General features: G+C 38.6%; 1 protein-coding gene across 1 annotated transcript in view; it reads left to right on the top strand.

The window, feature by feature from the left end:
- GRM1 (glutamate metabotropic receptor 1) overlaps positions 1-26032 on the top strand; it is a 402342-nt gene that overhangs the window by 313278 nt on the left and 63032 nt on the right. The window contains exon 7 of the mRNA XM_067701842.1: positions 21977-22223. Within this exon, the coding sequence (XP_067557943.1) occupies positions 21977-22223 (247 nt within the window). The remainder of the gene's footprint in view (positions 1-21976; positions 22224-26032) is intronic.

The following is a 26032-nucleotide window of genomic DNA, read 5'->3' as shown; positions in this document are numbered from 1 at the left end:
AGAGTGGTCCATATGTTACGACGGATGAACTACACTGACATTATTGTCATCCAAAACCCATAGTTTACATTAGGGCTCAATCCTCGTGTTGTACATTATATGGGTTTGTACAAATGTGTAATGACATATACCCACCATCATAGCACCATTCAGAGTGTTTTCATTACCCTCAAAACCCACTGTGCTCCTCCACGTCATTCCTCCTTATCCCCCCTCCTCCTGCCCCCGGCACTGGCAACAACTGATATTTTTACTGCCTCTGTTGCGATTCATGTACTTTCAAAAAGTTTTTACTGGGAAAATAATGTTAAAATAACAACAGAAATCTATGGGAAATTCTTCCACATTCCCAATACCATAACAAATTTATTTTCATTTGTCTTTTTTACATTATAAACTTTATCTTATGTATAACCAGTTCCTACATGTTGTAGTGATATTGTTGATCCAATAGTATAATTTAAATTTTCAATTTTATCTTAGATTAAAATAATCTTTTTTCTTCTTATCTCTGTTTCCTTCTCTTACCCACATCTAAACACTGCATTGTCACCCTGATATTATCCCCACTCTACCAATTACTTTTATTTTACAATGCTGGTTTATTTAAAATTCCTTGTTGTTTAGATAGGAACAAAAAGGGGATAATACATATATTCTGTAACAAGGGCAGGATCAATCAACTATTTGATTAAGTCTAAGTTAAATATAAGTAAATCTACCGGATGTTTATTCTATACTATTATGTCCCAAATGCTGTGTGAGTGTGTAATGATACGCTATGTGGTGCGCAAGATTAGTAAAATGATAGCTGCGCTCACAGAAATTTATAGTCTGATTGAGGTGATGGGACATATTCACATGATTCAATTAACTAACATGACGTAAGCATATATAATAGCACGATAGGCTGAAATAATGAAGTGCCAAATTATGAGATACGGAAACTGATATGAGGTCTAGAAACTGACAGGACAGGAAAGTCCGAGCTGTAAAAAAAAATGTGCTAACTGTGAAGTTTAGATTCGTGCAGGAAGAGCGCGCAGAGGGCCCTGCAGCCACGCCTCTCAGGAGGGCTCTCAGAAGAGGAACTGATGAGGGCACCACTGTGGCAGAATTTAGGCACCAGTAGGAATGGGTTTCAGGGAACTGCCAGGAATGTTCCATCAGCTGTCCGTGGAATGTGTTCATCCTAACTTAGAACCATATCCCACCCCAGCCAGGGCATAAGGGTTTGCCCCAGCCCAGAGAGAAGGCACTAGGAGAGGAAGAATCAAACTCTGTAGAGTAAGATGATATTGTGTTTTTATACTTAATCTTTTTCTAGCTAGGGAAGAATGGATAATAAATAGGAAACAATGGGAAAAGGTATTGTACAAACCAAAGAACAGAGTCTAGTTCGCTATTGTGTGTGTGTGTCTATATATTTTCAAATCCTGTTAATAAATTCAGAAGACTGTCATAAGCAAGAGATATAATTAATTCTTTCCTTGAAAAGTCCTTTTAAGACCCCATGCTTAGGAGACCGACAAATGAATTTCTGTCTCTAGCGTGTTGCTTACTAGTTATGGGATCAGGAGCAACCTTAGTTTCTTCAACTCCAGAATAAAGTCTTAATAAGCAGTGTACAAATAGATGTCAGTTTTGTTCCATTTTCTTTTGAAAGAAAGCTTTCTAACCTCATACATGTTTATTTTTGAAGATGACTTTAAGCTTCTATAAGTGACAGTAAAAAATTAATGGTCTGGCTGACAACTGTCTTTGAAGGACCGCCTTAAAATCATCTGGTTGATAGAAAAATGGGCTTTCAGACTGTTCAATAGCTTGGAAGTTGGAAAAAATCATAGAACCAGAATGGAGATAGCACACTGTCTGGTTATCATTTCAGGGAAACGAGCATTTCTTTATTTCTTAAATATTCAGAGAGAAGTACTCTTTGAACACTACAGTATTTATTGAGGTGGTAGATTTCATGAAATATAAAAGCTAGTTGTCTTCTCCTTGGGGGTCTCTTATTACCTACTTTCTGTAGTTGGCTGGAGGCTAATACACCAGGTGTATCAGCCAGTGAGAGTTGTGTTCGTTTTCTACTGCCGCCTTAACAAATGATCACAAAGTTAGCAGCTTAAAATAACATCCAGTTATTATCTCACAGTTGTGTAGGTCACAAGTCTTGGTATAACTGGCCCAACTGAGTCGTGTGGATTGTCTCACAAGACTCTGGGGAAGAATCCTTCCTAAGTTCATTTAGCTTGTTGGCAGAAATCTGTCCTTCGCAGCTTGTCCTTGTATCTTTGCTGCCTGTCAGCTAGCAGTTGTTCTTATAGGTTTCCCACATACTTTTTTCCTGCTTTCCATATGACTGCTTCAGCAAGGATCGGTCAAATCCCTCTCACGCTTCAGATCTCTCCAGTTCATCTTCTGCCACACCTCTCTGACTCCAACTAGCCAAAGTTCTCTATTTTTAAGGCTCATGTGGGTTAGATTGGATCTACCTGGATAGTCCAGAATAATCCCCTTATTTTTAAGCCCCTCAACCTTAACTACAAAATACCTTTGCCATGTAACATAACACTCACAGGTTCCAGAGATCTGGACGTCTCTAGGGGGCCCTTCTGCCTACCACAAGAAATTAAAAGCTATCACTCATCCATTTTCAGAACATATTGTCTTCATGAAAGACACTTTTAGAATTTTAGTTAAATGATCTTGGAAATATAACCTCTCTGAGGAGTAGTTGCTGGCAGTTGAACAACACTGATTTACCTCAAATATGTGCTTACTGGTTGTTTTTCTGGATTCTCTCCTAACATGAGTAACAAGTCTTTTGCTCCATCTCTGTTGTGGTTCTTTAGGACAATGATCAGGAAAGAAACTGCATACAGATTTTATTACATTTCCTGGTGGTGATGTGGGCAGGCATAGATGCTGAATCATCTGGCATCATTTGGTAGGATTCAGCTGGTAGGGGAGACTCTGGTCATCTGAAAACAGAGCATTCCTGTCACTCAGGACGTGTTGCTCCCAGGAAGGAGTTAATGTTCTCCTCACATGGGTGCAAATAATGGCTACAATGGCTACAGCTGCTCAAAGACCCTAGAGACAAAATTCTAAATCCTGAGCTGCTGATTCTTACATCCATGGTTTATTCATATTTTTTTGCCTAGATCAAGCAAAAATCTCTGATATTCTTTCTCTCTCTTTCTCTTCCGCCCCCCACCCCCCCATGTTTATTTCATTCAAGTCTAGAAAAATACAATGGGAAAATCTCAAATCACACATTATTATTATAAAATCCTCGCTTTTCAGTCGGATTTTCTCTTCTTCCTCCCTTTGCCTTACTCGTCCTTCAGCCATTTCACTGCTAATTAGAACTTCTACCAGGAAGTCAACAGTGGCAGAGAAGTGAAACATAGGTACATCTGACGCTAATTATTTGCCCCAATGTAAGGTTTAGGAAATGAGAAAGTGAAAAACAGTGACCAGAAAGAATTAGGCTCTTCAGTCTTCCTTACTAGTCCCCAGAATACCAGTGACAATCATGGGTAATTGGGTGGCTTCATCGTCAGCCAGTGGATTACCTTTAGTGTGGAGATCTGCACGTACTTCGAATTCATATTGCAAATTTTGGCATTTACCTAGATCATCCTTTCTTATTTTACAAGATGAGGAACCTTAACCCAGAAAGATTTACTGTTTTGTGCATAGCCACACAACACAAATACCGTGTAAATTTTCTCATGTCATATCTACAAATTTGACCCTATTATCCTCCTGAAAACATATGGAGAAGCTAAGGCCAAAATTTGTTAATGACTTACAGTCACACTGGTTAATATGAACAGGCTAAGACCAGAATGCAAATCTTCTGTTCTCTCTTCATATACACCTCCCATCAACTTACGTCTGGCCAGGTGTAGAAAAGTCCCAGGGAAAGCAGGTGTGCGGTAATAGAGTGGTTATATGGGGTGGAAAGCACTCGATGTATCATTATCTGCATCTTCACATGCTCTTAGTGTGCCATGATGTCTTTTTGTCCACTAATAAATCACCATAAGCTTGAGGCCTTTGTCTTGACAACCTAATTTTCTCTCAGGCCAAGACCATTCCATGATCCTGGTGATATATGACTAGACCTCATCCTTGAGTAAATTCCTGTGTAAAGAATTTCTCTTCATTTGAAAATCTTCCCTTTGGAATTCAGCCAAAATTTAATGAGAAAAATTATCTATTATGCAGTCTCGCTCTTAAAGCAAATCTAAGTCTCCCTTTGCAGAATTCTTGTAGGTGCTATCTGCCTTCAGTTAGGAATAATTTAGAAATTGAATAAGAAATCCCTTTCATTGACTGACATCTTGCAGATTAAATCTGAAGCCTCTCGAACTTCATTACAGCTTCATGAATATTGTAAGGCTTTAAAAGTTGGCTGTGGTTTTGAAACGCAGCCAAGAAGGTGTTAATGCTTGTTAGAACTTGTATTTATGTAATGCCTTTTCTTCCGACTGATTTAAAGCACCTAGCACATTGTTTCAGTCTATCTCCATAATATGCATATGGGTTGTTAAGTTAAGGCTTCATTATTCCCACTTTATAAGTAGGAGGCGTAAGGGTCAATGAAGTGACACCAACTAACAAAGGACACGTAATTCTCTATTACTTATTTTCCAGCTCTGAATCCCTATTTGGGAAAGCTGCTTTCACTGGTAACATGCCTCTTATTTGCATTACACTGCATTAGCTATGCATTAAATCTCTACTGTTTCAGCCTTATTCCCAGCTCCTGCGACCCTCTTCCCTTCATTTGCCTACCCACTTGATTTCCGTCAGTAGCTTCCTACTCCAACTCCTAGGACATCATTCTTAATCTTTAAAGTGGATGAGAATCTCCCAGGGCACTCTGGCCTCAGTAATGGTGATTCTATTTTTAATAGATCTAGGATGGAGCCCAGGAATCTTCATTTTAGCAGATACCTTAAAAAAATCCAATGCTGATAATAATTGAGAGAAGTGCCTCACAATCAATCGTGATGTGGAGTAGAAAAGCCAGGAAGAGTTTTAGAGTCCTGAACATATTAACTATGGTCTAGTACATTACAGGCCATTTGTCCTGTTACATTCGTTGGGTTTCTGAGAAGCAGAGCCAGAGGCAAAGATTCTTTTGCTAATAATATATTGAGGCATGCTCTCAAGAGGAGAGGGAGGGATTCGGGATAGGGCTGGGGAATAGGCTAGCAATGTCTCAGCTGGAGTCTGATCCAGTCTGATCCCACAGGATGCTCTGGAATACAGATTGACCACAGAGTTAGCAAGGAGACCAGTTTTTTGAACTTCAGAGTCAGTCAGTCATTGGCCAAGTTCTTATATGGAGTCGGGACGGGAGGGAGGTGTGGTCTTCCCGATGAGGCATCTCCAAGTTGTCTGAGGGCAATTCTTCACAGAAGGCAGCTATGGGTTGTTGTCCGTCACACTGCAGCATCTGGGGTATGTGTATTCTGGCTGGTAAAGATGATCTGGACAGAGCACTAATAGTATCTGCTACAACCCTCAGATCAACAAGAATCACCTTTATTCCTCCTAGTCTTGAGCTCCTGGCTTTATCATTTCCCCACCTTGAACCACCCAATCTAACACCTAACTCTATATATTTCTGTGTCTGAGTCCCCTCCCTGGTACATTCTATAGTCCCAGAGTTCCGTATATAATTGTTCTTAATAATCCCTTTCCTAGACAGAGAAATCCTGCCTTACAACCTGCCCATTGAAAGAGTGCTGACTCTGGCCGCCGTCAGGTTGCAGGTATCTGCATGGCTCTTCCATTGCTTCCTCTTTCCGGAGTCCCAACATGAGTTCTCGCTTTCCTGCTAAACTTATTTGTCTGACTCTGTCCCTAGTTTTCAGAGGGAATTCCACATTGTATAACTCCAGGGGCACAATTATTATTGTGTTCTCTGAGAACGATGCCTTCCAGAGACTTGTAATCTGGTAGCCCAGGCAATACTCCTTGGGTACAGGGTTATGCTTCCAGACTAGTTTTCTGCAGGCAGGATCTGGCAGCCCACTTCCCAGTTTCAGCCCCTCCCAGGCTCTCATTTCCCAGGTTCTGTCTGGAGATATCCATATGATATTAGGGATGCTAGGGATGTTTTTACTTCTCTATGCCTGTTTCTTTCTACTAAATTTCCTCTAAGGTTGTAAAATTATAAGTGGCCATCAGATGTTATTACACACTCCAATATATGGCAAACTGATAATGAAATTGAATGTTTTAACAAATTACTTGGTAGAGATATTGCTAAAATGTTCACAGGACAAAATAAACAAAGGAACTAAACTAAATGTGGAAAGAGGGGCAGAGACTTTAAGCCAGTTTCCTAGACCCTGAGATTGCTTCCTGCACGTGACTTGGCCTTTTCATAGAACTGTGCACTCTGGGGTGTCTGTGTGCTATGGCAGAAATCAGAAACACTGCTTCTAGCAACTTTCCTGCCAGGAAATTCTTATTCTAAAGACACAGCACAGTCTTGTGCTTGGTAAATCAGACTTATAGTTTGTACTTACTTGCAACAAAATTCACAAAAGTGAAAAAATTATAACTACTTGAAAATATTACAATAAATATCATTATTTAAACTTAAAATAATGAGGAATTAGGAATACACAATTCAAAATAATTAAAAAGGTTTACTCCCCCTTAGCAACCAAAGAAAACAAAAGGAATAATTTTGCATCTATCAAACTGTCAAATATTTTACAAAATGGTAGTAGGCAGTGTTGTTCAGGATGTGTTAAAATGGACACTCAAATATGCAGCTGATGATAGAATAAATGGTACAGTTTTTTTGGAGGAAAAATTTTCAATATGCATCAAGAGTCAAAAGAAACACCTTGAGTGAGCAATTTTACTGCAAAGAATTTATACCAAGAAAATGATCAGATATGCAATCATACAAACATTTGTGTACAAACAAGAAAAGTAAAAACTTCCCTTATTTCTAACCCTTAACAGATCAAATATTAGTTAAGTGCTAGTATATATATTTTTAAACACTTTACTTTTTTAGAGTAGTTTTAAGTTCACAGCAAAATTGAGAGGAAGGTACAGAGGTTTCCCATATACTCCCTGCCCCATGCACAGCCTCCCCCATGATCAACATCCCTCACTAGAGTAGTAAATTTGTTATAATTTATGAACCTATGACACATCGTAATCACCCAAAGTCACTAGTTTACATTAGGACTCACTCTTGGTGGTGTACATTCTGTGGGTTTGGACAAATATATAATGACCTGTCTATTCCTATTCATCTCTCCGCCCCCCCATCCCCAGACTGTGGCAACCACTGATATTTTTACTGTCTCCATAGTTTTGCCTTTTCCAGAATATCACATGTTGAAATCATGTAGTATGTAGTCTTTTCAGATTGGCTTCCTTTACTTAATAATGTGCATTTAAGTTTTCTTCATGTCTTTTTATGCCATGATAGTTCTGTCTCTTTAGCATGGACTAATATTCCATTGTCTGGATGTATGACAGTTTATTTAACCAATTGCTGGTATGTTTTTATCATGGAAGGTAACAGCCTCATTTTACTGACCTCTGTCAGGTATGCTATAAGTTGATTTTTTCAATGGTGACATAACCCAAGCTCAAAGTTTGGAGGTTTGGAGAACAGAAAAGTTTGGGGTTGAGTGGACATGAAAGAGATGGAGCAGGGTTGAAAGTACTTGCGTCTGACAAGCTTAGGAGTAACAAGACTTCTATGTGGCCTGTCCCCGCCTGTTTAAATTCTGAATTTTATTTGGGGCCCAAGCCCCAACTAATAGGAAAGCATTAACTTTGCTTTCTTTGCCTGCTTAGTTTGCCTGTCTTCCTCCGAACCTCATGGGTGTCTATGGCTTAGAGTAAAACTCATGAATTCATGCATGTTTAAAATAGTCACTGATGTCTGGACAACCATCTAGGAGATGAGTCCTAAAAAGGAGTGATAGTACCAGGAAGAAGCCTGAGCCTTCAATGCTGAAAGATTATAGGAACTTCCTTTGGCTTATGGCTTCAAGTTTAAAACTCTCTACTGGCTATTTAAAGTTCAATGAATAATAGCTGTTATTATTGTCGTCTTTATTAACTAAGTTAATAAAGGTGTGGATATTTACTGGCTCATCCACACTCAGTGTCCACACCCTATCGATGTTTCTGCTACATAGGAAGCCCCTTCTTCCTTCTCTTTTGTTTACTCTGTGTCTTACCGTTATTTAACAGCAGTCTTATGTCCACCTCCTGCATGAAGCTTCCCTGTAATTCCACAGTGATTGATTTCTTTCCTCAATTTCTGTCTTGGAGTTGGACCCACACATTTTGACTCTTTAAAATATATACATAGAGGTTGACAGGTGGAACATGCGCCATAGTGGCTGAGTGAGCGATTTTCAAAATGAGAATGCAATCACTGCAGTATTACATTCTTATTCTGTTAAACAACCTAAAGGAATGAGCTGGCATTCTCGTTGTAATTTTATTCTAAAAGCTATTAAAAATCCCTATTATTCCAGGTACTGACATCTTCATTCCTCTTCATCCCATCAGAGAATCAAATGGGTAAGTGCCTTGAACAGCTCTCTTCCAACAGCACTCGGTCCACAAGCTTAAATACGGAACATGAATTTGGTTCTACCTTTTAAGAGATTTGAAGAACTTTCTCATTTACTGCTTCAGACTGAAATAATTGCCTGGACTTCCCCCCTTCATTTTGTGTTCCATTTATACACAGCTTGTTATTTTATTCCTACAGAGGTTAAGAGCTCCTAATTGGACTAATATGTTAGACACTTCATTTATATTAGTTTGTATTCAGTAATTTCAAGTAATAGCTTGTAGTCATCATATCAGGTTTCCTTCTGAGTGTTCTTAAATGTATCCTAGTCTCCATCAATAATAAATAAGCCTCAGTTAGATCATGATCCTATTCCTGAGCTGTCAGTCATTCACTATGAGAACAACTGAGATCATGTAGATGGCAATTGTCTAACTCTTGTTATTGCATGAAAATGAGCAAGGTATGATTTCGTTGCAGGTGGAGTCTATTCTGACAAGGTGATGGTGGTTTTGCAATTTTCAATAGGAATCGGGGATGTTTCATGGTGGATTTCTTGCAGCAAAATGGCTCTCAGCCATCCTTGCTCTTTGCATCACAAGATGATCTGGACTTCTAAAGCTTGTATCTCCTTCACATTCAGGAAGCCAGACAAATAGAAACTCACCAATAAACAAGAATATCCCTTGGTACACAAAATAATGCTTTTCCCCCTGGACCAATGTAACTTGAAAAAATCCACCAATGAATTTTTATGCTGTTCCAGTCTATGTGAATAGTTGTTGGGATTCTGATTCAGCAGTTGTTGAGGCAGAGAAATCATTGCTGCCTTTACTTTAGAGTTCTGTGAGCTTTCCGGGGGCGTGACTGAAAAGTCAATGCCAAGTGTTCATAGAGAAGATGCTTTTAATGGTTTCCTGTTGACCTCATCACTAAAAGAAGCTGTCATATTTGATCAAGGTGGCAGTGTCATCCTGATCAATCTCTTCCTTGGTTTTCTCTTCCCATATATTTCTGATCGCCTACAGGGTGAATATACATGCCCTGGTTCCAGTGCTCAGCAAACTAATCTCTGTTTTGGCCTTCTTATCTCTAGTTAAGGGTAGAATTCACCTCTGCTGCCGCCTTTTTCTTCCTAGCTGTGTAAGAAATCAGTGCAGGGGTACCGATGCCACATCTCTAAGCCCACTCAGAATGCTGTGACAGCTCAGCATGCCCTGTGTTAAGTAGGAAGCGTCCTCTTTCTATGTTAAGTTCATTTGAAGAATGCTGCAAAATATCAGGCCTTAAAATAGTACCGTGCTTTGAATGCACACATACAGCTGTTTAATCCAAAGCATGTGCAAACACACACACACACACATATGCATAAACACACGGTAATAAAGAGTTCTGCTATCACTGAATTTTACGCCCAGAACCAGACTTGCCGTCACATAACACAGGCTTTGGTATAAATCAGCCTAGATTTCTTCTACCTTTACAATGAGATACAGGTATCTATTGTTCGTTCCTTCAATCTAGCCTTGGTTGTCACTAACCCCATCCATCCATTCTGCTGAGTTTTGAAACTTAGTGGTTAGTGGGTGCCAAGTTCTCTGCACTCTTCCTTCTTTCTAGAGTTGGCTACTCTTTTATGGGTGTTTGAGAATCAGGTAGATACATTGAAAGGTGGGGAGGCACACCTATTTTATCTAAATTCCACATCCTAATTGAAGTTAATTGTCTTTATTACACTAGAAAAAGTTCAATCTGAGTACAAAAATGAACAAGTACACTTGTGTTCACTTGTACACAAGTGTAGACGAAGAATCATCTTGACCCCATCTGTGTTTGTCTCATATCCTCATCTAAGAATAAGCTGAAACCACCAGGGAAAAATCCTGATATGTTGTTCAATTATTTCAGTAGGACTGAATCCCATGATTGAGGCATCATCCAAGTAGGGTATAACACCCAGCATCCTAGAAAGCACTAAAAGAGTTGCATAGTCAACAGAAATATTGTCTAAGAAATGCTAAATTCCACATGTTCTCAAGTGCACTTTTTTTTTTAAATTTGATTTTTATTTTTGGCTGCGTTGGGTCTTCATTGCTATGCACAGGCTTTCTCTAGTTGCAGCAAGCAGGGGCTACTCTTCATTGTGGTGCGCGGGCTTCTTGTTGTGGTGGCTTCTCTTGTTGTGGAGCGTGGGCTCTAGGCACATGAGGGCTTCAGTAGTTGTGGCATGCAAGCTCAGTAGTTGTGGCTCGTGGGCTGTAGAGTACAGTCTCAGTAGTTGTGGTGCACGGGCTTAGTTGCTCTGGGGCTTGTGGGATCTTCCCGGACCAGGGATCGCACCTGTGTCCCCTGCATTGGCAGGCAGATTCTTATCCACTGCACCACCAAGGAAATCCTCAAGTGCATTTTTGATGAGTGTGTTTTGATAAGCTTGAGCAAAGTCAGTTTGCAAAGACTTGACCCCAGCAGTCTAAGTTAGCAGACTAGGTTAACTACAGGCACTGAGCGTGGGTGTTGCTTGAGACAGTTCCTTGTGATACTTTGGAGCGTCCTCAAAGTCTGTTCTTTTGTTGTGGCTTCCAAACTGATATTACCAACCTAGACTGTATTCCTGCCTCAAGGGCCACTTGTTTAATTAGATTCTTCAGTTAACTTTCTGTGGGTATTTCCCCTTAGAAGAAGATTTACTTTCAACTTTTTAAACGCATGGACTACATTTATGCCCAGAATTGACCCTGCAGCAGCCTGGAACCTCAGATAAAACCCTGGGGAATCAGTTAATCATTTCTTGTGACTGAGGGTCATAGAATCTAGAATATTGATTCTTAGTGATGGGTTTCCTCCCAAATGATTTTTATCTGTTGGATTTAGCCTTCTCTATGGAGTGTTGAATGGAGCATCTATAGGAAAAAATTCATGCAAAAAAAATTCTGCCTCTATATCAATATCATCCATGTGAAATAAATCATGACAACCTCACCATGTGATGAAATGTGTGGATGTTCTCTTTATAGATTATATATAATCTACAATCAGGGGCAAATTTCATTCTGCACACATGAACATTTATTAATATAGCATCAAATGCAATCTGCCCATGAGCCTGCTGAGTGGAATGTCACTCTTGGGTTACAACTGAGCAAGAGACAGGGCAACATAGTACTTAAGAGTGAGAGCTCTAGAGTCAGCTGGGTGTCAGGCTAGTCACCACCACTGTCCAACTGTGTGATCTTGGACAAGTTCTTGGATTTTCCATTAGTAAGCTGGGCATAGTAATATCACCCATTTAATAAGTCATCGCGAGGTGAATAGGTATTATATGTAAAGCACCTGATTAAGTTCCTGTCACATAGCAAGCATTCAATCATGTTACCTCTTGTTACCTGACACTAGTCCAGGTTGGATGCTAATGTTTGTATATTTTTTAAAAATAAAGTTTGTATTTTAGAAGTGTTTTCAATAAAAGTTGCAAAGTATATCAGAGAGTTCTCAAATACCCTGCACTCAGTTTCCCCTGTTGTTAGCATCTCATATTGCTGTGCTACATTTGCCACGATTAATGAGCCAACATAGGTGCATTACTATTAACTAAACTCCATATTTTTTTTTCTTATTTCATCAGTTTTCCTTTTTCTGTTCCAGGATCTCATCCAGGGTATCACGTTATATTTATTTTTCATGTCTCTTTGGCTCCTCTCAGCTGCGGTAATTCTCAAATTTCCCTTGTTTTTGATGACCTTGACAGTTTTTAGGAGTACTGATCAGGTATTTTGTAGAGTGTCACTAAATTTGAGTTTGGCAAACGTATTTCTCATAGTCAGACTGAGATTATGAGTTTTGGGGGGAAGACCCCAGAGGTGAAGTGTCTTTCTCAACACAATGTACTAGAGTACACCCTATCAATTTATCATTGATAATGTTAACATTGATCACCTGGCTAATGAAGCATTTACTAAGTTTCTGTTTCTATCTCTTTTTTTTGTACTGTACTCTTTGAAAGCAAATCACTAAGTGCATCCCACACTTAAAGGGTGTGGAATTATGCTCCACCTTCTTGAGGGCAGATTAGCTACATAAATTATTTGGAATTCTTCTGTACAGGAGATTTGTCTCTTCCCCATTAATGTTTTTATTTAATTCTTTATTTATATCAGTTGGACTCAAGAGTATTTATCTTTTATAGTTTGGCTTATAATCCAATACTATATTATTGATTTTCTTGCTCAAATTGTGTCAGCTTGGGCCATTGGGAGGTCTTTTATTTGATTCTAGTGTTCTTTTGACATATCTCTATTGTTTTATTTTTTAAGCAACTTCCTTATATTCTGGCACTACAAGATGTTTCAGGCTCATCTTGTATACTTCCTGCCCCAGCCCTGCAACTGGTTATTTCTCCAAAGGCATTCTGATCCTCTTTTTTAGAGAATGGTGTTAGAATCCAAGATCTGGGCACTGGGCATGCTCATTATGATTGGGGTGTTTTTGCTTCAGTGGGCAGAGTTGGGAAGTATATAAATATATACCAATCCGCATATAAACATATGTATGATTATTTCTACATTAATTCATCAGTACATATATTAAGCTAAATTTAAATTCATACTTATGCCTTTACCTCGATTCCAGTACCACATGGTTTATTCTAGCTTTTCCCCTTTGCTTATCAGTAACCTTCCCCACTCCAACTGTGATAAACTTGGATTCTATCATCTGTCATCCATTTATTCATTTTTTTCTGTTTTGCTTTTTGTTTTTTTGGCCTCTCAGCTTGTGGGATCTTAGTTCTGCAACCAGGGATCAAATGTGGGCCCCCAGTAGTGGAAGCTCAGACTCCTAACCACTGGACCACGAGGGAATTCCCTATTCATTTATTTTTTTCAACCTTGGTATATGTGTAGAGCTATTTCAGCATTGTTTACCCATACCCTATGATAAACAACTTTACCAGTTAGAATATAGAGCTTATATTCCACTCCTGAATATAATTTTAATAGAATTGGATCAGCCCTGTGACCTCTCAAGGAGTCCTTCTTAATGAATCTATTTTTGGCATTCTTGTTTCTGTAAATATGCCCTTCACAACCTGAGCAGAGTGATTGACATATCCAAGCAGATTTGCATGAAGTCTGAACCCTGTATGTGTTTTAGCAATAGACCCTGTTCAGAGCTTTTTGCCCATATGTGCTTGACAACGTTAATCTTAGGAGCTACTCTTTTAATTTCTGTGACAGATATTGATTGAAGTCTCACTAGCCATGAGTTCCTGTTAGGCTCTTAGGAATTCCAGATTTGATTCTTGCAAGAGATGCTGTTGGGAGACACCACATAAAAGCCAATATGTCATTCAAGAAATCCCAACCAACATTGGGACAGATAGTGTTTTGGTCTACATGAGCTGTTAAGTGTACATAAAATATCCGTGTAAAATATCAACTAAGAGTGCCCTGCAGAAATGAGCCTTACATGAAAATCCACAGTATATCTCATTCTTAGGTGATGGGGGCATGGTAATAAACCTTATGGCCTGTATTTAAACCTGTATTTAATCCTGTGCAGAACATGGAAAGCTTCTAATCCAAGTTTCCATTTTATCACTTGGCATATGAATTCCAGGAAAAAGGCTGAAGGATAGGATATCCTTAATATATCCCAAAGTAGACTTTTTTAATGGTACATTTTGTCAAGTTATAAATACTGTACTGTATTAATCAGAAGTCAATCATAAAAGTGGATTTGCAATACTAACACCATGTAACTTTTAAGGTTTTGTTTTGTAATAAACAAGACCCTATATTGGTTATCAGAAGATGCTGGTAGACTCTGATAGGTCAGAGATAAGTAGATTTTTCACAAATCGTTCTTATATTTCTGCAAAGTCCACTCTGACTTATTAGCTCAATCTAAACACTGAAGCATGAAACTAGAGATACTACAAAAGGGAACTTGAAATGGACCATAATAGCATTAAATCATGGAACTACCTTACATTTGTAAAAGAAAGCATGTTTCCTATCACCCATAAATAAGCAGAAGTGGAGCTATGAGCATAGATATGCCTCCTTAGCATTTAGAAGAGACCAAGATGAATAGGCTTGGCAGGGATTCTGACCCAGCAGGTTGTTGAGACAGGAGTTGGTTCCTGATGAATTTTAACAACACCCTAACTTCCCACATTGGCTCAAGCAGCCAGCTCTCTGTAACATACTCGTTCTCTATGATTACCTGCCAAATGCTTATTGCAGACCTGTGGGGAGTTGTTTATAACTCCATGACACTGTTTTGTGCCAGATCAATAAAAGCAAAGGCACATGAGAAGCTGCCCTTATTTTCTCTCTGTAGAGAAACAAAGAGCCCCACAGTTCAACTGAATGTTACTGACTAATCCTCAACATCACTTAAACTCTCCAGGGATTGTCCTCATTTGTTTTTCACATAACACTATAATTTTTTGAAATATGAATTAGCTAAAATGCAGTTGTATTTTCAGGGAATTGAAGGCTTACCATACATTATCAGCAATTTGCAGGGAGCCGGCTGTGTGTGTGTCATATAACTGGGAGATTTCTCTCTTTAACAATAGATGGTGATGATGTATTTAGAAAAATGTCTGTATTGTTCACATATGTTAAAACCAGGTGGGTTTAAGCAATAGAAATTCAGCCAATAACACACGCTCAAGTAATTGATCCTTACTTTCTTCTTTTCCATCCTACATAGGAGTTAATACACATTTTAATAAACTGAATAGAAAATAATGGAGGGGTCATATTTTTCTGTGATGTGAGCTGAGAAAATTTTTAGGGAAAGAGGAAAGTATAGAGTCAGAGGAAAAAAAGACTTCAAAGATTTTAAACTTGAGTATGAACAAGGCTGGACTGTTGTGAATCTTATCACAAGTTCTTCCTGGAAAATCATAAGGAAAATTTAATAGCCAGGCCTTCAGGAAAACTTGCCGGCACTTTAGTCCTTTGAGGTCATTATTTTAAAAAAGACCTGATTAATTTTCTCTCAATTAATCTGATACTCAGGTCATTTAAAGTAACATGAATTTCATTTTCTTTGCTTGATACGTTAACAATATAAAACAATTACAGTTCTTTCTATTTCAATCTGAATGGAGATTATATCAAATTATGTATTGAATATATAATGCTCTCAGTTAAAAAGAAACAGTGGAGAGCTACAAAAGCCAAGAAACCAGAAGAATGTTTTCTCCAGGGACAGTTATGTTTACTAATGTTTCCCAAAACATTTCCTTGTTATGATGAGATAAAGGAATGCTTGTTTTGTTTATTTTTATTTTGAATTTAATGCTGAGAGTCTAGATTTTAAAAGGCAACATAACTAGATCTACATGCATAGCGGTAAGGTTGTACTAATTAAATAGAAAAAATAGGCATCAACAAAAGTACTCTATTGGAGTTCAACATTCTTTCAATTTATTTTCTACGTGTTTCCACTTTGGACATTCAAACTGGGATGATATTACTAAAAATTCAAAACGAATAAACATCAAACTAATTGTTTCTCCTAACTGATGTCTCATTGTCTGTTATAGAACTGCTCCAGCAGTTGGGCAGGGCTGCTATTGTATGCATAGTGCCACGTGGCAGGGACCGGGTCCAGCTCTGGAGGCCACTGCCTCTGTCGTTGGTAGCTGTGTGACCTTGAATTCAGAACCCCAGGGGTTTCAGTGGCACAGCCAATGTGGCATAACCCAAATTTGAACCCAACTAAGGAGTAGACCCAGGAGTGAAACAGATGGGGATAAAATGTAAGATATGTTTTATTGATAATGTGATTGCATACACAGAAAGCTCAAAAGAATTTATAAGAAATTAGAATTAATAAGTAAGTTTGGAAAGCTTGCAGGATACGAGGCTGAAACACAGATATCAATAGCATTTCTCTATACTGGCAACAAATAATTTAAAAAATTTTCAAGTACACCAATTGTAGTAGTACCATAAAAATCAAATACCTAGTATCTGCATACTGAAAAATTACAAAACATTGCTGGGATAAATTAAGGAACCTCTAAATAAATGGAAGCCTCTGGAAATGCTATATATCATGATATGGGGAGCAGTTACATGGGTATGTACATATGTAAACATTTATTAATAAACGTTTATTAATATTATAATGTACAGTAAAGATTTCTGCACCATATGTGAGTTATACCTCAGTGAAGAAGTTTTTAAAAGTTAACAAAAAAACTAACTGACAAACAAACAACAACAATAAAAAAAACACAACAAACTGGATTAGGGACATGGATCAGATATGTGACCACAATAGACTTTTCAATACTAGATTAACCTGTCTAGCCTACTGGCACAACTGTCAACTACAGCCCACGTTTACCAAAGGCTGGAGAATCAACCAGAACCTTTGAGAATTGTCAAGTGCACGCCTCAAGATGAGAGAGAAAGGGGCTGAGCTAAGCATGCCCAGTTTCTTTTTCTCAATCCTGCAAAAAGATGAATCACTCCACTCTTCCCATTGAGTAAGACAAGAGGCCTGAGATGGTACTAAGTAAGAATCTTCTTCACAAAGAAGCATTAATATAAGGGAAAGGGAAAGGAAAACATTTCTCCCCAATCGTGATTTCAATTATCTGTGCTTTAATCTTCTCATTTGTAAAATGGTGATAATAGAACAAAACTCATACAGTTTTGTAAGAATTAAAAAAAGATAGTATATGTAAAGGACTTTGCTAAGTACCAATAAGTGTGGAATTGGAGAAGCAAAGCATAGGAACTTTAGAGGGGGAAAGACATCTTCAGAAAGATAATCTGATCTACTTGTGGTATTTTTTAGATTAGGAAACTGAGACTCAAGGAGATCTAGACCCTTGTCCAAGTTCCATGGCTAGTTGGATATGTATTGTCGATATATTATAGCAGAACTGCCTCTAGTGTTACTGACTGCAAGTTCATGTTCCCAATGCACAGTGGGGCCAAACAAACTGAAAAGTCAGTTTGGAGCTGAGAAAGGTTTATTGCAGGACCAAGCAAGGAGAACAGGTGGCTCATGCTCAAGAAAAACCAGAACTCCCCAATGGTTTGGTGGCAAGAAGTTTTTATAGGCAAAATTTGGGGTGAGGGCTACAGGGTGTGTGACTTTCTTCTGATTGGCTGGTGGTGAGGTTACAGGGCAGTGTTCCAGGAATCTTGTTCTCAGCCTGAAGTTACCATCCTCTACCTGGGTGAGGGTCTGCCTGCAGAAGAACTGGAAGATATTGTTATGTATATCCCTTAAGGAGGAACCAGGACCCTGCCCCGTGGCTGCACTATTGTTTCTTTTTTTTTTAATTAAAAAAAAATTTTATTGGAGTATAGTTGCTTTACAATATTGTGTTAGTTTATACTGTACAGCAAGTGAATCAGCTATATGTATACACATATCCCCTCTTTTTTGGATTTCCTTCTCATCTAGGTCACCACAGAGCACTGAGTAGAGTTCCCTGTGTTATACAGTAGGTTCTCATTAGTTATCTATTTTATGCATAGTATCAATAGTGTATATATGTCAATCCCAATCTCCCAATTCATCCCATGCCCCCCCCCTTGCCCCTTGGTATCCATACGTTTGATCTCTATGTCTGTGTCTCTATTTCTGCTTTGTAAATTTTGTAGACATAGATGGACCTAGAGACTGTCAAACAGAGTGAAGTAAGTCAGAAAGAGAAAGACAAATATCGTATATTAACGCATATATGTGGAATCTGAAAAAATTGGTACAGACGATCTTATTTATTTGCACTAAAGTTTCTTGACTGCTCCTCCTTTGTTTTTGCATTCCCTCCCTTCCCCGATAAGCAACTGTTTGAGTCTGCACTTTGGAACTCAGGGAAGGTCAAGGAGGCTGAATGAAGCCTATTTCTTTCAAACAAGAAACTGGGGACATGGAAAGAATTCATAGCCAGGAGAGCCCCACAGGGTCCTGCTCCATTTCACTAGGTCCCAGGTGTTTAAGTGCCTAGTCCTGTGCGCTTTCTTTCTGCTATACCACTCTGCTGAATAGCCATCCTAAATGGCAGCAGATGGAATTGCCAGCCCTTCTCCCCACCACCATGGGTTTCCTGTTTTCAGAAGGTACACAGTCTGTTTCTACCCTCATGAGGCTCTGTGTGCTGCCATACTCAGGCAGCAATTTATAGCCCTTGTGTTTTGCAATAAGAACAAGATTACTATTTAGAATCAAGGTAGCTATTTTCACAATCTGCTGTGAAGTAGTTAGGCAGGTATTCTTTTGAAGGTAAATAAACACAGTCAACTACAATTATTTGATTCCATTTAGTATATTAGAAAATGTAGTAGTTTAATGATACCCTAGTGGCCTGTAATGGTTAATGTACCACAGAAAATGAATCATAAAATCCCCTTCTTACTAATAACTCTGAGACTAGTGTTATTAAAAAGGCACTAAACCCCAGGGAATCAGAGTGTTTTCACCTTCCCACCAAGTGACAATAATATTAGTTTGGATTCTCTATTCGCTGGTCATGAAAATATAGGATCTTTGGGCAGAAGGAAAACCTGTATCATATTCTATTTGTTTGATGATAAATTCTTGCAGCATCATCTGGCACTGTTGCTATGGCAAAGAAAATGGTCCTGTAAAGGCCAGGTGATTTTCTAACTCTGTCACACCTTCCCAAATGCTAGTTCATCGTGAACTGGCGTAGTAGCTGAAGAGAGACTTCTTACTGATGGGAAGTAGCACCCCCTTCATGTGTAGACCCAGGGGACTGGCAGGGTAGGGAAGTGCATGTGTCACTTTAGATTTACACAAACACACAAGCTGTTTGTGTTTGTTTGGAAAAGGGTTTGAGTTACAAATATTCCCTGAAAACATGTGCCTAGCCTCCTGGTTTTCTGTATGATAAATACTGACAGGATGAGCTTCTTTGTCTTAATTTGCAGTTAATAGATTGAGTGCTAGTACTTCTAGTCAGAGAGACAGCTGTGCACATTTGGAACAATCCCAGGAAGAAGACCTCAAAAAGCTTGAAAATGATACTGGTGCACAGAAGGATGCCCTGTCCTCAGTTGCCAGAAAAGTGTCTCCTCTGTAGACTTCTATATCTACACCCACGTTTCTGCCAACTTACAGAAAGAACAAGTATCAAGGGGGCATTTTCATACCACTGCTCTTTCCTCACTTATAAACGGTGGGCTTCATGTCCCTTTGGCAGGATTATCATGATATCATTATTTGAGTATTGTATATAATAAACACAAAAAATAGTAGCCAGTATTACTATTAATGTGTATATTTCCCATTAAAACAAATGTAAAATTAGTTTAAATTAAGAAGAATATTCCACTAATTGTTTATTGTGTATATGTATCAATAAATATACATATATATACATGAATGTATATATATTTACATGTGTTATTTTATATATTTTTCATATATATATACATATATACACACATATCTTACTCATAACATCAGTAAATAGATACAGTTGGAAGTCAGCATGGCTCAAGAAACACGTCACCATTTGACCAGTTTGCCTTAATTACACCGGTGTTTCTGGAATAATTATTACTCACGTCACTCACAAAAGTAACCCAGTTTGGACACTAAGTTATATGATAGTCCTAAATAAGGATCAAAAGGAAAACATTGATCTCAAAGAAATCCAAGACCAGTTACAGTCCCAATGCTGATGAATAAGGCATCCACTAGACAAGACAGCTTAAGAAATTTGTACTGGGGACACCACAATAATTTTTTAAAATATATAATACATTTTTAGTAGCATTTATCAAAATAAAAACAAAACAACAGACTCAGTGGTCATAAGGTTTGTCCCTAACAGAGAAAAGAACGCACATTTTTTGACAGTTTGCTCCTAGGGTTGACTTTAATAGCTGCCACTTCAAGGAGATGGTTTTAGTAGAACCGTTTAAGTAGCTGCTAGAACCCTTTCAGTTACTGCTGCATTGAAGGTTATTTTGCCATCCAATTTTTGTCTATTTTTTTTCTTCTTTAACTCCTGGTAATTTATCTAATTCTAACAGCTTTAACATTTAGCTCCAGCACTTGGGAGTTTCGGGCTGTATTTAAAGGCTCATTTAAAACTTATCAGACCGATGGCATTAATTTATCTCTTTTATATCCCAATATAAAAAAGAGCGAAAGCAAACTAACATTTAAGACCCAGGGGTTCTGGGTGGCAGACATAAATTACCTTATTTCAATGACTTTGCAGTTTTTTCAAGGAGGATGTTTGCTTTCTGCTTTACATAACTTCTAGACTTATTCTGTGCAGTTTGATTTTAAAATGCCCCTTCTGCCTCTCTTACTCCTATTTCCTCTTGGGAAGTGTTCTTTCAATTAGGAAAATATTACTTTAGCAAATCACACTTTTAACAAGTTCTTATTAAGCAACACTGGAAGATGAGTTAAAATGGAATTTGTCCCCCCTTCAACCTGACCTGGGTATTTTGTATCTCATTCTTAGAGTAGATGCACATGTACCTTTTTTACATTTTCAACTATACCTAAATAGATTAGCCTTAAATAGAACTCTTTGTAAATGTCTTATTTCATCTCAAGCTCAATGTCAAAGTCAAAACTCTTTACCATTTCTTCTAAGTACTTCAAGCTCTCTAAGTTCCTAAGATACTCTGTTATTCTCCAGCCCAGACACCTTGGGGTTCAGTGACCTATTCAGGCTGTCACCTGTGACATAGGTAGAAATGATCGCAGAGTATCTGAAATTCACACGTAAAGCTAAAGGTTTAGATTAAATGTGTAGTGTGACTCTTCCATCAAGAAACATTTTACCTGAGTTTCTAATAATTAGCAAATCTTATTCAAATATTTCTGTACCACCAACCATATAGAAGAAGAAATTCATACTACCTAGTTCTTCTTTTTACTCTAGGTTTTTTTGGTTCTAGAGATGATAAAATTAGTGGAATCATCAAGAGAAAATATTGGGGTTTAGATGATGCACAAACTGATTTACAATGGATTGTGGATTGTCACAAAGGATATAAAAAATGCTTTTCCAGGACTGTGATATAGGGAGGCTTTTAATATAAGTCTCTGTGAACCCAGAGGAAATAAGAGCTATTTTCATTGCTCCTTAAGGATTTCCTTGCAGTATGTGAAAGTTCTTTATTTTCACCTCTGTGGCGTTTGTTTTATATGTTATAAAGCTGTTATTGAATTCAGAAAATAAAATTGAATAAACTATTTTCAGATAGAGTACAGCAGAGATAGTCACAAATACAAAGCTTGAACAGGTAGGTTTGGCTTTCCCTTCTTCTGAGAGCCCTGAAAAGCATTTGGGAATTAAACATGCAGGTTTAGACTTCATTACTGCAACCTTGGTAGTGATCTATTTTTATGTTACAGGCAATGAAAGCTTAGAAGAAAACTATGTCCAGGACAGTAAGATGGGGTTTGTCATCAACGCCATCTATGCCATGGCACATGGGCTACAGAACATGCACCATGCCCTCTGCCCTGGCCATGTGGGCCTCTGTGATGCCATGAAGCCCATCGATGGCAGCAAACTCCTGGACTTCCTCATCAAGTCCACGTTCATCGGTGTGTCTGGAGAGGAGGTGTGGTTTGATGAGAAAGGGGATGCTCCTGGAAGGTAAAGCAGTCTTTTCCATAATGGATCTAAATAACCCTGTGATCCTCTTCGAGCCAGACAGATGGATGGTCTGGCTCCCTTTGGTTCCATGGTTTCTGGGTGCCACGACGATAGACACAAACGAGGATAGACGCAAACGAGGATAGATGCAACGAGATAGCTAAAAAGAAAGGGCTAATGTTAGATGGAAATTACATTATAAAACATTGAAAAGCTTCTTATTGGTAAATACCCACAATCCTGCATCCTACCAGTGCCACCCCCCTACCTCCCCACACACACATACAGCTATCATCCCTGGTCTTCCCTTAGAATGCCTGGGACCTCCCTGCAAGCCCAAGATACTAAGGAGATTACACCTGACCAGCAGGATTCTCCCTGGCACTGCCAACATCAGGTCAGCCTCCTTCTAACTGATTAGTCCCAATACTATACTGGTTGTGGAATATTTTAATATTATTCCTGCTTAAAGAGCTTAAGACATGACGAGAACCAAGTCTTCATATGTATCCCTTTTTTTCAGGTTAACTTATGTTCCTGCTAACCTGTTTCTTGGAACCAGAAAGAAAAGAATTTTCTGTCTGGTATTCAGTCTCTATGGCTTCCAAAGAATTAATCAAGAAGCAAAGGAAAATTAAATCTAACTAACTATATATATTTTTCCCAAGTCATTTTATATACAGTCTCTTCTGCAACACTTGCTTTTATAGTACCAGTTAGCTCATATGTAATTGGTATGCAGAAAATGATATCAGTATAAACAGTAGTTGTGTTCTTTCATAGGAATTTTCTTAGGCAAGGGATGATCAGAACAGTGGGATAAAACTTAAAACCTGCAACAGGAAAGAAAAAAGGCCCTCAGTCTGGCTACTGCACAGTGTGCCCACAATCTTTTTTTTTTTTTCCTCCTAAGCCCTGTTATCTTTCAGTACATAATTTTGCAAAGTGAGAGATTTTAGAAAAGCATATGTTGTGATAAAACAGATCATCAAATCATTTAATCCTCATCACTATAGGCATATCATCATCTTCTTTTACAGATGATAAAACTGAGTGTCAGAGAAATGAAGAAACTCACCTAAAGTCACGCAGAGAGTAGCTGGTAGAGGCCGTGCAGTCTGAATTGACACTTGTAATCTTTTTGCCACATCGTGCTGCCTTTTAGCTAATCCTAAAATTAGGCAGAATTGCTGGCAACCTTCTTAATGTCATTTCAAATGTACTGTAAGAGACTATTTGACCCTAAATAATTCTTCACATATCTCTTCCTTTCATGTAAGCTTAAAGTTCTACGTTTAGAGAGTGCCTTGCGGGGCCTAAGTGCATTCTCCCTGTCAAAATCCAACAGCTCCAGGAAGGATAAATGCTATAAGTAATACTCAGCAATTAAAGCGATGAATTTATCAGATTCCTTCCAAGCTGCCAGTGAGGTGGGAGCAGCTTTAGATGAAAATGAGAGTGGGAAGAATGGAATGATGCAGGGCCTGGGCGTGTGGAAAGCTTCCAGGAGCTGAGCACCTTAAGAAATGGTACCAGAGGAAAAAGTGATTCAGAGCACTGACCGCCCCCACCCCACCCCCCTTTAAACCCATGGTTGTAATCCTGGGTTCTACTGGAAACCAGGTTCTATCAAGGATTGGATTTGGAATGGAAACCTTCCTTCATGATTCTATAACATACAAAATGTGCCTAGGACAGGGCCAGATGCATTTCCCACACAGCGTAGACATGAGTTTCCTCCTCCTCTCTCTATTTGTAAACTATCCAAAATATAGGCCCACAATTTTAGCTTGTTTCTCCTTCATCTTTAATTACGTATTTAAATCAAGAGTTTTCCCCTGGGTCCCTTTTCAAGGATCATTTCCACAGGCTTGAAATTGGTCAGCTTCATCTGTATTCAATTTCTATTTCAACGACTTCCCTCTGTTTCTATCTCCTGTCACACTGTCATTCATGCTTTTGGTCCCTCTTGTAATTATCTTAGTTAATCATCATGCAACATAGATTGAATGCATTGAAAGGATGCTGTAAAGTTGTAGTTCACAGCTTGAGGATATTCCAAATAACCACCAACGTGCTAGAAGGGACTCTGGGGTCAAGAGAAAAGAGCAGTGTTTCTTAACACACACAGCACTGGGGAAGGCCTCTTTTTAGTAAGTCAGTATTTTTCCCTTGGTATCTTCAAGCATTTTTTTTCTCCAGCTTTTGGGACTTTTCAAAAGTATGTTTTCATACCAAAATATTGTGAATTTTTCAGTTCCTAAATGCTAATTAAGTGTGAACTGATTTCTCCTATTGAAATGAGGAATTTGAAATAAAAGTCTTAGGAAACTGGTTTATAGGAAAAAGATATTCTAAAGCTCGCATTACACCTAAGCCTGCATTGAAAGTATGTAAGGAGATTTCACAATGTAATATGGAGTAAAACATAAAGATTAAAGGAAATGAAAAAGGGAATTACTCATACCAAACACAGCAGGCTCTGTAACCATAAGGACCTTACAATGGGAAAATATTGCAGGTGTAGATTAGTGTCCTTGATCAGCAAGATGAATGTGAGCCACCAGCCCACAGTTAATACCCACGTGGATATCACTCAGACAGCTACTCTGAGAACATTCTGGTTTGTCTCAGCAACCAGAGGAATGAGACCCCTCTATTAACCAAAAATCAGAAAGCAGAGAGGTGAATAACGTGCTCCAGTTGCACCATTCTCTCTTCTCACTCCATGTAAGTTTTGTTCACCTGGAAAAGTAGGGGAAAGACTTCCTTTATGCCCCGAGAGTCCCCTTTCCCTCTAGGGAGCTGCTACTTATAGAAATTGCCAGAATCTGATTGTGGAGAAGCCACTAGCCATCCTGTGGGTGACAGGATGCGTTTGCACATTAAGAACAGGCAGCAAAGCTATTAAAAGATATTAGCTGTATAGATAAAGAACTAGGCCAGATATGACCAGTAGGTTTCAGATGCCAGCTAAGGTTGATTGGTAGTAGCTTCCTGGAGTGCTGGGCTGAGGAGGATTCTGAGTCTGTATCAGGGTTAGAGGGAAAGAATTCCGAGATGGGTTAGGTAGGGATATTAGGGAGGGGAGGAAGAGAGCTGAGGAAGAGGAATATGTGTTAGTTAATTGCCAGCTATTTCTCTGGGTCATGCACAAAGAGTAAGAGATATTGTCTCATATTCTAGTGCAGGAGAGTGAAGAATGCACAGGTACTGTAGGAAAGAACCCCACTTTGCAGAGCCACTGAGGGAGAGTCAGGCATCCATTTTTGGGCAACTGCCACTTGAGTTATAGTTTCCTTGGAGTAAATAGCAACATGGAAAGAAGATTGAAGAATACCAGAGAATTGTCAATAACCGAGAGAGAAATGACTATGACAACACAAAGATGTTCTCATTTCCTTATAGTATGGAAATAACCAGAGTGTTTTAGCACATTAATAGTGCTACTAATGTGAATGATATAGTGATATTGCCTTACATAGGTATTTCTCCCAATTGCGAACAGCCTTATGTTAGTAAATTCCCACAAGAACCCCGTGAGCCTTACAGAGTTTAGTGACATTCCTAAGTAGTATAATCTACTATTAAAACATTAGGAAAGAGATTCCAGCTTATACATTCTAATGTCAAATGCTGTGTTTTTTCCACCAAATTGGAAAATGCTCTCCACTGCCCACACTGGGAAATGATGTGTCTGATCCCCAGAACACACTCTGGCTACAGTGAAGATTTCTAAATGTAGATTTTACCATTGTGCAGCATTGCAGCATTTGAAATAACTGACACCAATTACTTGGATTCAGAAA

The sequence above is a fragment of the Pseudorca crassidens genome, chromosome 13 (assembly GCF_039906515.1).
Source record: "Pseudorca crassidens isolate mPseCra1 chromosome 13, mPseCra1.hap1, whole genome shotgun sequence".
Classification (NCBI taxonomy): Eukaryota; Metazoa; Chordata; class Mammalia; order Artiodactyla; family Delphinidae; genus Pseudorca; species Pseudorca crassidens.
The sequence above is the reverse complement of the archived record's forward strand: the minus strand, read 5'-3'. Positions and strand labels throughout refer to the sequence as shown.